Source organism: Trachinotus anak, unplaced genomic scaffold, assembly GCF_046630095.1.
Source record: "Trachinotus anak isolate AG129_WGS33_773 ecotype Australia unplaced genomic scaffold, CSIRO_AGI_Tana_v1 ptg000008l, whole genome shotgun sequence".
NCBI lineage: Eukaryota > Metazoa > Chordata > Actinopteri > Carangiformes > Carangidae > Trachinotus > Trachinotus anak.
This window is the reverse complement of record NW_027273859.1, coordinates 20,332,862-20,347,174: the sequence shown is the minus strand read 5'-3', so window position 1 is coordinate 20,347,174 and position 14,313 is coordinate 20,332,862. Positions and strand designations below refer to the sequence as shown.

Here is a 14,313-nt window from a genome sequence, read left to right as displayed (position 1 = left end):
CCGCCTTTGCGTGATGACGCAATTTTTGCCTCGTTGGAAGGTGGTTTCAGCAGGAAGTGCTGTGACGGTGAGCGGCAGCAGCTAAGAAACGCTGAGCAGAGAAACCAAAAGACACGGACACACACACTTGAATGGTATTTTGTCTCCAGTCCTCTGACGGTAAGAAAATGTATGTCGACACTGGCTGTGTTTAATGTTTTTCAGCGTGTGAAATGTCATGGGGGGGCCACGCCTTCTTTGAATTCAGCTCTTTACATGAACGTTAAGATATCTGAGTCGTCGATGTAGGATAAAGATATTTCCTTGTGTCTGTCAGTGGGGTAAATAACACAGGTCGATTTTCCAGCCTGTGTAAAATCAAACGCTCATGAATCACATTGCTGCTACTTGAAGTAGGTCATTTCGCTTGTGTCTTAAATGGCTGAGCTGCAAGACAGTGCTCTTCATCTTGCAAGACAACAAAGGCACCCTGCATCCGAACAGCGTTCATGTGTTGGCTCTACATTTTTACTTCAGCAAAAATGCAGTACAGAAATAATCGTTGCAGTAAAATGGTGAAAAACCAAACGTTACACGGCTTATTTGTTTTGACACTTGATATTGTATTCAGATCTCGTGACAAAGACATACGGGGGCGGGGCTAAGTGCAAGATGAGGTCATGGTGGTAGCGTGGCGATGATGCAATATGAAGCTGTTTATTTGGCAGTTTAGTGTACGTGTTATTAAGCTACTGACGGGGAAGTCTGAGCTGTCATACTTCAGGTCCCTCCTTATTTATTGTGGCTGCAGAGGTCAAAAATAGCATCCACATGCACCTGCAGCCTGCACATGAAGGTCAAGGCAGACTACACAGCAGCATCCAAGGAGACCAGACATTTCAGTAGGGGGGAAGCTTATCAGACCATCTCTTCATTTATTACACCACGCTCTTGTCACTTTAATACCATTACAATTTCTATAGGGTGATATTGGAAAAACGAAAAATCTCACCACAAATGTGTTAGAGAATTTTAAGTATGACTACTGGGACTTTTAAAAAACATTAAGTCATACCCGAGGTGTATAGTAGGATCTCTGATAAGCAATCACATGATAGTCAGAGGTATTCAAAGTCCATTTCAGTCTGATCAATGGCCCAAAATCCAAAGATAGAAGAATCATATGTTATAAAACAAACAAATGCATCAACAACTATTTCCTCTTTTTTTTTGCGAGATAAATGCTCATCGATTTATCAGCAAATATTCTGAGCATTGGTTAACTGTAATGCAGCCTATGAGATGAATAAATAACTAGTAATACTGAATTTATGGTGGCACAGCATGTATGGTGCTTGCATGGTCTGCTCATGCCTTCATGGGTTTCCTTTGGGTACTTTGGCTTCTTCCCATCCTTTATAATGTCGAATTAACTGTTGTTAACTGTTGTTTTCACAGATGTCACTCAATGAGGACCTTCCAGATATGGATGGAACAGACCTACTGGGGCTGCTGTTTGACAGTGGAGAGGCCGGATCTACTGAGCCATTCTTTCCTGATGGGAACGGGCTCATTGAATCCTGGCTGTCTGAACAAGATGTAAGACTTAATTAACAGGAAAGATAAACTTAGTATGAGGTTGATTAGATGTAATAAATGTCCAGGGTTTGGAAACAATAATACATAACATCTTTAAGTCTACATATCAACTACAAAATCATAGAGCAGCTAAAAGCACAACTTACCTGCTGTGTGTGTGTGTTTCAGAGTTTAACACTGTCTTTTGTCTCCCAGATGCTGACAGGTATGGATACTGAAGACTTTCTATCCAGCCTGTTAGAGGAAGAGGACAACATGGGGACTATATGTCCCTCTCATTCTCCCTTGGGCAGCGACAGCGGTATTTCTGATGACAGCAGCACTGGGGCCGGAAACAACAATCTTCTGGGTTGCCCAAGTCCCCATGGCAGTGATAGTGACGTTGTGCCGAGCCCCAGTTATTCAGAGCCCAGTCCTGTGCACTCGGACCCTGCCCTGGCCCCCGGAGAGCTGCACATAGAGAGCCTGGAGGCCTTAACTGTCCAGGCAGATCACAGCTACTCTCTGCTTCAGAGTGGAGGGGGGGACATGGATATCCTGCAGAGCGTGAGGGCAGAGAAACCAGATACAGATGTCTTCATTGATCTGGGTATGTGTAGTCCAAGAGGTCTTGAATATGTGGAATATTTTTCCCTTCCCTTTGGAGAATGTGGATTTGGGATTAGTACAGAATTTGTGTGGGGATGTAGCAACAAATGGGGACACTTAACCAGCCTAACAGTTGAAAAGCACTGATTAAGTTTAATTTTAAATGTACTTTTTTTGTTTTCTTGTGACAGACGACCTGGTGAGTGAGGCAATGGAGGAGGACATCACCAGCGAGCTGCCCTGCACTTTGGCCATAGAGGATTCAACACAGGATTCAACACAGCCCGGCAAAACCGACCAGGTCTGTTTCCCTTACTTGTTTAGCCGGGTGAAAAAACTCCTTTAAATATCTTACCAAAGAGCCAAAGATTCAGTTAATATGCCAATATTCTGTGACACGTATCATTTGTAAGATGATCCGTGAGGCATGCTACAGATGTGGTTAATGCAAACGTTGTCTTTCCTCCCTTCAGTTCCAGTTTAAAGAGATCGTGCTCACTGAGGAGGAGAAGCGGCTTTTGGCGAAAGAGGGATTAACCATTCCCACACACATGCCTCTCACAAAGGTAATGGAGACAGGTCGTGTCTACGTCTCCTTGAGCCGATGATATTGTCTTAATCATGAGTACCATTGTAAGCTACATTAGATTGAAGCATCTGCAAAATACTGTACATCTAAATACATCAAAGAACACAATCAGGGCCCATTCTGCTGATACATAGAAATTATTGTTATATTCGGTTTGTTGCAATAATTCTGAACAGTGTTAGCTTTTTATTGATTGGCCATATGTGAATTTTTTTTTTTGTCTTACTTCCCATATTGATAATTATTAAGTATTTTGTCCTCAAACCCTGCTTTTGCAGCATGATTATTCAAAATTGATTTTCTGTTTGATCTTTCTGCGGCTGTACACATTGTCATTTGTCTTGTCCACATTTGAGTGAAAGCCTCCTCCTCTGTGTAACAGGCAGAGGAGCGGACCTTGAAGAGGGTCAGGAGGAAGATCCGCAACAAGCAGTCTGCTCAGGAAAGTCGCAAGAAGAAGAAGGTTTATGTTGATGGACTGGAAAACAGGTGAGATGAAGAGGCTGAAATTTCTACAAATGAGAAATTATGTCTCTCTCTATTACAGGCTTTTTAACATAGATGATAAATTCTATATCTGTTATTAGGATAGCAGTCACATATTCCACAGCATAGGACTTTCTATACACTATCCTGTACAGTTACTTATTCCAGGGACCCATTCCATGTGTATTTGGAATCGATTAATTTACTAATTTTTGCAATTCTACAGTCAACAGACTTTTTCTTGGTAACACAGTTATTCATAGAAGAAGAGTTGCAGCTGCTGTTGTCAAACTGAAGAACACACACTGTAGCAAGAACTTAAAGAAGACCTGAGCAGCAATTTTACCTGCCTAGTTTATGCTGGCATTGATTTATTGTTTGTATTTGATTTTTATGCTTGATGAGTTTTTATGGTTTGTCAAACACTCTTTGTATGTTTGGATAAATGTACTGATTACTTAATCAACGACTGCCTACCACAGGGTTGCCATCTGTACTGCACACAACCTGGAATTACAGAAGAAAGTCCAAATGCTTCAGAAACAGAACATGTAAGAACTCTGAGATTACGCTTCTGTATTAATATGCAATAACACATATCTACAAAGTGCGTCTGAATCTGTTGACATCAGTCACAGTCAGTGTGTCCTCTTGGTTTTTCCAGGTCCTTGATAGAGCAACTGAGGAAATTACAGTCTATAGTGAAGATGTCAACTATGAAAGCCAGCACAACCAGCACCTGTGTTATGGTAAATTTGTGGACTAGAATTATTTCTTTTTTCTCCCGATTATGTTCTCATATTGAGTGTGACGTTCTTTGTCATGCTGCATTATTTTATTTTTTCCTCACTTTATCCCTTGGTTTGCCTTCCAGGTGTTCCTGCTCTCTTTCTGCCTCATCATCTTCCCGTCAGTCAATCCATTTGGCAGAAAAACAGAGCAGAAGGAACTCTACACACCCTCTTCCAGTAAGTTACCTCATCTGTGTCTTGTTATATTTCAGCCTTTCTTGCCATGTCTTTTGGAAGCACATCATTTGTTGCATTTTTCATCAAAATAGCACATCCGTTCAGTGTGTTAGCAGACTGCAGTACACGCTTGCCAGTATAGTGCTTTTTTATCTATTGTGTTACCAGGATTATATGGTTATGGATTATATTTCTTTTTTCAGCAGAGTGGCTTTGTTGGCCCAGCTTTGGTAATCAATTTTTCCCTCATTATTACAGTCATCTCTAGGACCTTGCGCTCACTGCCACCAGAGAGCACAGATGCCATATCCTACCTGGAGCCTGAGGAGGAGGAGCTTCTCTTAATGCCCCAAGCAGAGGTGGAGAACAGTAAAGCCATCTTTGCTGGAGGTCAGAAGAACCACACCCCCGACTACCAGAGAGTGGAGCAACGTGACTCGGAAACAGGCGTCAACAGCAACTCCTCTGCAGACTTCTCCAGTCCTGCTCAGGCTGCAGAGATGAAGCCAGGGCCAGCTGGTGGAGTTGGGGCCTTACAGGAAGGACCCATAGATGCTGTGGTGGCGTCTGCTGTGGCATATGAGGTCTCAGGGTCCAAGGATAACTGGATAGATCGAAACCCCCCATCCGTCATATTACAACAGCACCGCTCAGATGAGATGTAGTAGGGAGACATTTATTAATGTAACCAGCAGAGGGAGCCATATTCTCAATGTTTTGGAAACTAGAGGGAAGCTTAAACTTTCAAAAAGGGGAAGGGAAAATACCAGTAATTATTGTGATGATCAGTCAGTCTGTCCCTACTTTTCCCCTCTAACAGCCTTCTGATGTATTACTTTTACTTTATTTGCACTTTCTTCTGATTTCCTTGTACCAGTAGGCAAAAAAAACTGGTAAGGGATTTCCATATTTCAGCAGTGTAAACTACCCAAAATCAGCACATTGCAGTGATAATATGCATGCTTGCAATGCCAGAGGCCACATGCTGCTTAGGTAGCACTAAGGGCTGTCACATTATTGTACAAATTGGTGACCAAAATTTGCTGGCTCCACCACAAGAAAATTTATCATGAACTGGCAGTAGATTACTTTCAGAGAAGCATCACTTGATGGCATTATTATTTATTACCAAATTCTAGGGAAAGTTTAGTTTGGCTCTAGTCTGTCTGATCACCTCCAGCAGATTTTAATGTACGCTGCTCATGAATGACTCTCATCGTAAATTGTTGTGAATTTAAGTCCTCCAACACGTTGCACTGCAGACTAGTCAGCAAAATCCATTGCATAGTAGAAGACAGGCTGCTTGATTCTCATAAAGCTTGATCAAAGTGGTTGTTTGACCACCATAATGCTTAAAGCCATTGCAGGACATTTGGCCATTTAGAAGACTTGTAAAGTTAGTTAGTATTTCCCTTGTAACAAGGGTATCCACGCTCCTTTTCATTTTAGAATGCTTTGTTTTTATGTTGTACAGTAAAGCAAGAAAAAATGTCTACAAAAAGTGGAACAAGACTTCAAACCCTTGACTTTGCTATTGTCATCCAACACCAGCAAACCCCAGTCTTCCCCTGCAATCTGTTCTTTTACAATTTCATAGGACAGTTCTCACCTTTATAAACAAACCTGCAATATCTTAGCACCTGTGTGCACAAAATAAGGGGTTTGATATAATTGCTCAGTAAACCGTGTTGCAGTAAAATATACCCAAAAATGTGATGACCTGTTTTGTCAGTGAAGCATTTTTGTTTGTTTTTTTGTATATTTCTATGTTTCTGTTGGTAATAATGGAATCTAAATGGTACTGGAACTGTTTTTTGTTATAATCAAGAGTCGATGAGATTTTAAGTGTTGCTCATGTTGAACAAATGCACTGACATTTGACAAGAATGGAATGTAAATATGCTTAAATGATTGTAGCTCTTCTGTACATTTGATCTCTTTATGTATAAAACATGTCTGGACGTCTATAATAATAAACTTTTTATATATCAGAATGACTCAGTGTGTCTAGATCTGTGTTATTGATAAAGGTATACATGCACGCTCAATCTTGTGTATCGTGAATGTGACATTTTGGGGTTTTTTTCCCTTTGGTAATTTTTTAACTTTTGGAAGCTGTTGATCATGCAAACCTACTCTGAAATGAAATATTACAAAAGGGACAGCTACAAGTGCCCCAGAGGAGAGTGGATAACCTTTTAAGTTGTCTCTATGCACCTACATATGTTTCTTTAATATGCTTATCTCAATTATCATAACCTTTCTCCTTTCCTTTCTAACTAATTTCCCTTCGGGGATGAATAAAGTCATCTATCTATTCATCCCACAGTGCTATTTTCATGGACGAATTGGAGTTTAAAAGATAACGAGTACAAAAACAATCTGGACCTGTTTGTCACACCTTCTGACAGTTAATGTAGGGAGACGGTTTCTAATTATTCTCCACTGACTATTCACAGCCAGTCTGGGGTTTTCCCCATCCTCTTAGCCAAACTGTATTCAGAGCTGGAAATGACACAAAATTCCAAAGGTTTCCAGACAACAATTTATGTAATGCTGTTTATCTAATGAGTGCAAAAAACATGTAATTACATATAATGCAAATGAACTTGTCTGGTTAAGATAGGAGAATTTGGGGTTTTTTTCTGAGGATGGCAGGCTTAATAAAATTAATATATACTATATTCTAATTCTCTTTATGTCAACATTCCTGCCCCATGGATGGCAAACAATATTTGTCTGATCATAGAAGTAACCTCAGCTGTGGGGGAATTACAGCATGTAGGGACTGGTTGGTGACTCAAGAGTGTGAGGGTGGAAGCATGAGTCACAAGCTTTTTAGACATGTCGAGGCTAGCTGTGTTGTGTGTGGGGGGGGGGGGGGTCATTGCTAATTGACCAGCAGGTGGCGGTGTTAGTCTAGATATCTGACAGTGGGCCAGTGAACGCTCTGCAGGACGAGCTGTTGATCAGCAGCTCTGTAGGTGGTGCAATATAGGGTTAAAGGTCAACCAGTTAACATGTGGGCACCTTGATATTTGCTTTCAAACAAATGACACAGTGGTTGTATTATTTGACTCACCATTTAACCAGAAACCTGTGAAGAAAACAACCTTTATCAGAGGGGAACATTCCGGTAAACAGGCCTCCTCTGTGGTACTTAGACCCCTACTGCGTGGTGTCACTCTCTCTTTTAGTGGTGCAGATTCACGATGAGTTACAAGGTTTCATCATTTGTTTTCAGAAAACCGAATTACTCATGCACATTGTAAACGATTGTTTACATTACAATATTATAGTAGCCGTGATTTTCAAGTTAAGACAGGTACCGGCCAACGGGTGCGTAAACATGCACAGCTCCCAGCATCTGTCTGTGTTGACTGTAAACTCCTGCAGTCCCACTGATGGGATCAACTGGGTACGTGTCGGGCGGGGGGGGGGGGGGGGGGCGCATCTGTCGGGCATCTGCCCTGGGGCGCTTCCTCCAGCCCCATGAAAGGACCGGGGGCAGGTGGAGGACGTGGGTATTGTTGTGACACACAGTGGCCTTTTTCTCTCCTTGGACAAACGACACGCGTCAAGACAGACGCGGCAATTAAGCCTCTTTTACAATGGACGAGCAGACACTGGCGTGTGCGCGGCCACAAGCTGTTTGGGTCACTCCCCCAACACACGTCGCCATCAAGAAATATCTCTCTCTATATATATATATAGGCTTGCTCGCCTGCCCGTAACTCCCGGGCTGAACAGACAGTAAACACAGGTAACAGGTTGGATGCCAGTGCGCTCAGGTGCGCCATCAACAAGCTGTTGATTAAGGGACAGCTCTGTCTAAAGGGGAAAGTTTGGATTGGCTATAAATGTCACAGCAGCGATTCCCCGGGCTGGGGAAGTCCAGTCCTGAAAAGATAGAAGATTGTTCCAGAGCAAATAATGGAATAGATTCATTTCACCGCCGCTTCACCCACTTGTGAAGATCCGGCATCTTTCCTATGACTGATCTGCATGTTCAGCTGCACTGCCATTCGCAGGATGGTGTCAAATATATTGGTCTGCTGTAGCTGCCCCCGGGTTTATAACTGACATGGGAAAACTGTAGCTGGTGCATAACAATTATATAACCTGCAAACACAAGGCAGGGGTTCCTGGTATTCAGTGCTGAACGGGCAAACAAGGTGGAAAGGCTCCAGCCCAACCTCCCCCTGCAATCATCACGATACAAATTATCAGTCTAATAAAAATTAAAAAAAAATCAACTGGGATGCTCGCATGATTTATGTGTTTAAACTCTGGATGTGGGTTCAAGCTTTCACTGTGTCAGTGTTACAGCAACTCTGAAAGTCCGTCGTAAACAGGACTTTTAGTTTTTGTACAGGGGAGGCAAGGACGACTCGGCCGTGCGTGGGTGGGTGAGTGAGGGGGATTTCTTCAAAGGTTGTGATCTTGCCCCACGTGGGGTTGTCAACAAGCTCAGCGTAACTGCCCGGGGACTTTTGCTTTCCTCACTCCGGCTGCCCTGAGCCAATGACAGGGTTCGGGAGCGGAAGAGACCGCCCCTTGCCGAGAAACAACGTCGACCTGCTATAAAACCACCCACAGCCCGTCCAGAGCTCAGAATAACGCAAGAGCCTCCACGGAGAGTTTACCACGCAGCCTCTACTCGTTCACTGCAACATCACCTTGGATTATAACTATGACTCTGGAAGAGATCCGCGGACAAGAGAACACAATGGAAAACGCAGATAGGTAAATATTTTTTTTTTTTACACACGGACGCAGCGTTATTCGAAGCGGTTTGGTTGGAGGCTTTGTCACCTTTCAAAATGTGCCCAGTGTCCTGATGGTGTGTATTTGTCTTTGTGAAGGGTGCAAAGTGCAGGCGCAGCCCTGGAAGAGCTGCTCGTCGCTGCCAAGAAGCAGGACTACCTGACAGTCGGAGTTTATGAATCTGCTAAAGTCATGAATGTGTAAGTATTGCAATTCATGAAATCTTTAACTACAATGGCATTTTTAAAAAAAAATTATTTATTTGAAGCATAAGGATGAAAGAATATCTTCTGACCACCTCTCTTGTCCCCCCCCCCTCAGTGACCCAGACAGCGTGGCATTCTGCGTCCTCGCCACCGATGAGGAGTACGAGTGTGACATTGCTCTTCAGATCCACTTCACTCTCATCCAGGCTTTCTGCTTCGACAACGACATCAACGTGGTGCGAGTCAACGACATCGAGCGCCTGGCGGACCTCGTGGGTGCAGCCGAGACCGGCGAGCCCAAGGACGCGCACTGCATTCTTGTCACGGTGCGTTCCCACTCAGTCAGGAACCGGCAGCCAGTGAATCATGCATGCATCACTCCTCTGTCTGATTTTTTTTTTTTTTTTTTTTTTTTTTGCACACGCTGCCAAGTCACTGCATGTTTGCATAGCCTGTTGCAGTTTTTCTGACTTTTAAATATCTCTTTCTTTTTTTTTTTATTTCAGAGCCCCAGTGCAAACCCGTGGAAGGACCCTGCTCTGGATAAGCTGAGTCTGTTCTGTGAGGAGAGCCGCAGCGTGTACGACTGGGTGCCCACCATCACACTCCCAGAGCGCTGAAGTGACATCCCACTGAAAATGCTTCACATGATGATGATGAAGATGATGAAAAGAAAGTCAAGGAGCTGAGCTTCTGTTAGGGGGTGTCAAAGCCTTTTCTGCCTCAGTTTTCTGGATTAAGAGGCTGTGGCTGTAACTACGCCCCCACCCCACCCCACTCCACTGCAAAAGTGCAGGCTTCCGTTGCATTCTGGGTCAGCACGTTGATTCTGGATTACCCTGAGGAAGGGGTTCAAGTTCAGAGGTCAAGTGTGGACCAAGTCAGGTGTATGTGGAGTGGACAGAAAGCCTGATGGACACTGAGAGTGGAGTTGGACTGTACTGCAAACTGCATGAAGAGATGAGAAGTGGTGACCCAGGGACTGCCATAGAGAGTAGGCACCGGGGAAGTGAGCAGTGAAGGTCACAGAGAAAGAGATCGTGCAAGAAATGGACTTAAGAAAGTGTGGAGGCTGCACTGAATCTCATGAGAGGGGAACCATGAAGATGCTGGTCCTGAAGAAGGTCTGAAAATATCTAAGTGGACTTAACTTTTATTTACCAGTGCAGCTGTCAGGAAGTTCTTGGAATAAGCAGAGACTTTGCTTGCAAATCCTGATTTCAGCTGTGTCTGTACCTGTGACACTCATGGACTATTGTTTTTACTTTGAGATATGCAGACAAACAAAGCAAAATTCATTTGAATTGTACTCATTTTTCAATGTTTTGTGAATAAAAAATTTGCAATCAAACTCATCTTCTCTTGTCAGATATGTTATTTCCCCTTTGTATTAAGCTTCACAGACCATTGGCACTCACCAGACCTCAGGTTAGCTGAGCTGCAGCAGAGTGTGGGAAGTTACAGCAGCATGCACAGACATAGAAGTATCAGGAAGTGATGCATGATATCAGCTACACAGTACTAGAGAAGAAGTAAAGAGTAAAACGTGGGTGGCAGATGGAAAGTAAGATCAAATGATTGGGTGTCTTTAGAAAAGAGATTAAATGGGGGAAAAAAAAAAGAAAACAGTTTCACCATAATGATACTTGTGACATGTGCTCTTTCCAGGCACTGACCTTTTACCGCTCATAGACCAGCTGCCTTACGCGACAGCTTGCACAATTGCTGCGGCCAGACTAGAGGCTGAGGCCGGGGGCTTGCAGGAAAGAGCTCTCTTTTGTTTTCTATGCACAAGCAGCTGGGGCTAAAGAGGTCTGTGTGTCAGTGTGTAGTGTGCTTAGTTATAGTTTAGTGCATCCAAGAGGAAAGGGGAGGCTGTATTGTATTAATAACCAAATTTTGCTCTACTGTACAGCACTGAGGTTAAATGTTACGTGTTAGAGATGTCCTGTTGGGAAAGTTGGCAAGTTTCCATGCATGAAAGTTCAGTTTAATAAGTCTTGCAAGGGCTTGCAAAATTCATGCAAACCGTTAGGCAACACACATGGGGAAAGGAATGAAAAGTTATACATTTTGTATTCCTGCACACACGTGCACGCAGAGACACGTGCAATCACACCATCGAGGATGGACTAGAATTGGAGTGGAGCTGTAGAGGAACGAGGGCCAGACAGATCATGAGAGGCAAGTAAGAGGAAGTGTGCGAGCGCTGTGGTCGGCTGTCAGTAAAGGGATGGCCCACATCAAAGAGACTGCAGACTTCAGAGGAACTCATCTCGCTTTTCTTGGCAGTAACCTGGTCTCCGGCCAACCACTGGTCATGCCACTACGTGTGTGCACGCATGAACACACAGGTGCACTCAGGCATGGCACACACCTGTGTATGCACACTTGCTCACAACCACACACACACACACACACACACACACACACACACACACACAGGAGCAAAGGAAGCAGTCCTCTGCTGAGACTGATGTCAGGTAATTTTTCACTGTTCTAAGAACAAAGGAAGCTTCACTCAAACAGAATTTTGAGAGAAAGTCGTAAAGATGCAATAAAGGGATTTTCCATGGGCATTAATATCTGCACTGGTAAACATATGTTGTAAATTACCCTAAATGCTGAAAAAACTAGTCATTTTCTTGCATGCACTGTCGAAATTGTAGCTAGACACAGTCATAAAGACCAGATCTGGTCTTTATCACAAGCCATTCGAGTGACTTGTGATGACTGTGGCTGTTGCACTCTGGACTATGTGACCAAACATGAAGCCTGTGACTGAGTGAGGTTGAAATACAATATCTTGTGAAAATCACCTGCAAAAGTCCCAGCCAACTCACAGGGTAGATTGGGACACAGCTGAGATGTTCATGCAAACAACAAAGGACTGAAAAAAGCAAGCGTTTTTATTTAGCATGCTTCCAGAAGCAACTAAAATATTCAGGGATTTTCATTTATGCAGGTCAGTGTGTTCTTCAGGCAGTCTTTTCTGCTCTGCTTGGACAAAAAAAAAAGACTACCAGCAACAATAGCAGCGGCAGTTGTGTCTAATTTTGACCTGTTTTTGGAAAAAAAAAGCAATGTTTAAATCCTCAGATAAAACCAATTTTCTCAAGAATACATAAATGCAGACCGTTTTATTATGTGCTCCAAGTAAACAGAGCAGGACAGGGTACATTTATGGTAGTTAACAATGAAATACTAAGTGTTTCGTTGAAAATGTCCTTGACCTACTTTGGATGGAAGTTATATTGATGGTCTTTGTGAGATCAGATTCATCTCTGTGTTTTCAAAAACCTCTCTCTCTCCTTTCTCACCGCTCTCCAGGCCTATATTACCTGCTGTCTCAACCCTATCTTCTGTAGCAGCAACTCATGCAAGCCCTATGCAAGACAAAAAAAAAAAAAACATGCCTTATTTATGCAATGGGCTATTTTTGGCTATAGGTGTATATGAGCCAGCAGAGAACAAGGCTTTCCAGCAGCCTTTCAAGGCTACTGGAATAGACTCCTTGGTTCTGCTGCTGCTAATATTTGTATGCGGTTAACAAACATCTTCTCCGTGTGTTGGCTGTGTTGCCGCAGCCTGAAGCAACAGTCCAGACTGTGGAAACAGCCCGACTGTCTGCACAAGGTCTGAGCCAGAGATCTGGAGCTACGATAGACTGACGGGGAGAGAGCAAGACAGGACAGATGTGTTCTGACTGAGAAACATTAGTGTCACAGAAAGATGGTAAACATCATGCAGGAGTTTACTCCAGAGTGCTCTCCAGACTGTGTCCTTTTTTTCTCTCACCAGTAAGAGCTGATAAAGACTTTGGGACATAACCACAAACAAAGTGATACGTTTATCTCCGACAGATCTGCAAGCACACACACACAAAACTTTAGGTGATTGAATAGTATTTGGCTGGTGGCTTACATTCTTACAGGAGATGGCTGACCATTTGTGTAATATGCTTACTCACTCTCTTGCTGGGAGTTAGATGGAAGGGTCGATAGACACTCATATCTGTCCGATCAATATGTAGCTGAAGCCTGCTGCCAGTTAGCTTAGCTTAGCATTTAGACTGGGAACAAGGGGAAAGAGCATATCACTGTCATAAGTAGTTATGTGTGGGGCTGTTTCTTGGCCAGGCACTGTGACCTTCTGGAGTCTGCAAGCTCACAGTGATAATGAAACTCCAGGTGTTGGCTCTAGTTTCATATTTAGCTGATAGATGTGAAAGTGGTATCAAATCAGTCATATAACTCTAAGCAAGACAGTGAGTAAGCGTTTTTCCCAATATGTTGAACCACTGCAACGCCAATGTGTAAGATGCATTTAAGAACGGGATTAGTTAGAGACTGAAAAAAGAACTCTCAAAATGAATCTCACAGATCACTGTTTTCGATTGACTAATATTTTTATCCTTTGTCTGCTCTATTTTCTACCCTGCGCACATTTTTACACTAAATCCAAAACTGATTTTTTTGTTCCTTCCACACTAATGCTTTCAAGTTCTTTTTAAAGAGTTCACTAAAATTCCTAGTTAAACCTGATTCGACTGGACATGTATGAATGCGTGCTGCCAAAGATAAAAACAAAGTGAGAAATCTAGCTTTGTTCTGAATCATCATGCAAATTGGATAAAGTCAGGGCCAGTTGGGTAGTGTAAGTGTAAGCTGTTTGTGTACAGCTAAAATTGAGATCTCTGAGCCACATTGCAATGATTATGCTAATGCTAAGCCTCACTTGTTGGGAATAAAATGCACACTGTTTATATTTTAGACATTTGTCCTGTGATATTAAAATATTCCTGTTTGTCTATTTTAACCCTGGTGAAATGTTCCAGTATGTGTTTCCATTTCAAGACACCCAAGGATTCCCAGACTTGTGGTTCAACTGTAAATGGTAAATGTTTCAGAGAGACTTTGTCAGAGTGATCCGCCCTTCCCAGAGCCATTACTTTCATGGGGAACTGTGGTCCCTCCTTCCCATTCCCTTCTCCATCTCACTTACAGTAACCACAGTGAGATGAGATTACACGATGAGCTGGCAGGCAGCACCCCCCGCCCCCCCCTTCACCCCACCCAGTTCTGAGTCTCTCTCGTCCTCTCGCGTGGCCAGATTGGTACCATGAGCTCAT

At 43.1% G+C, this 14,313-nt stretch overlaps 2 protein-coding genes across 3 annotated transcripts; both read left to right on the top strand.

The window, feature by feature from the left end:
- Nucleotides 1-10: 10 nt before the first annotated feature.
- On the top strand, nt 11-6,206 carry creb3l3l (cAMP responsive element binding protein 3-like 3 like). 2 transcript variants are annotated; one of them, XM_071483379.1, is made up of 10 exons: nt 11-159; nt 1,438-1,578; nt 1,774-2,167; nt 2,358-2,467; nt 2,640-2,732; nt 3,138-3,244; nt 3,724-3,792; nt 3,906-3,990; nt 4,116-4,209; nt 4,468-6,206. In XM_071483379.1, exons 2-10 carry the CDS (start codon nt 1,438-1,440, stop codon nt 4,872-4,874), a joined length of 1,500 nt encoding a protein of 499 aa, XP_071339480.1. In that variant the 5' UTR covers nt 11-159; the 3' UTR covers nt 4,875-6,206. The 2 variants fall into 2 exon arrangements, with proteins under 2 accessions (XP_071339480.1, XP_071339479.1); XM_071483378.1 differs by having other exon boundaries at nt 44-169.
- A 2,599-nt stretch (nt 6,207-8,805) lies between these two features.
- Nucleotides 8,806-10,537, top strand: gadd45ga (growth arrest and DNA-damage-inducible, gamma a). The gene is made up of 4 exons (XM_071483377.1): nt 8,806-8,955; nt 9,075-9,176; nt 9,298-9,508; nt 9,689-10,537. The coding sequence occupies exons 1-4, from the start codon at nt 8,903-8,905 to the stop codon at nt 9,800-9,802; spliced, it is 480 nt and encodes a 159-aa protein (XP_071339478.1). The 5' UTR covers nt 8,806-8,902; the 3' UTR covers nt 9,803-10,537.
- The last annotated feature ends 3,776 nt before the right edge of the window (nt 10,538-14,313 follow it).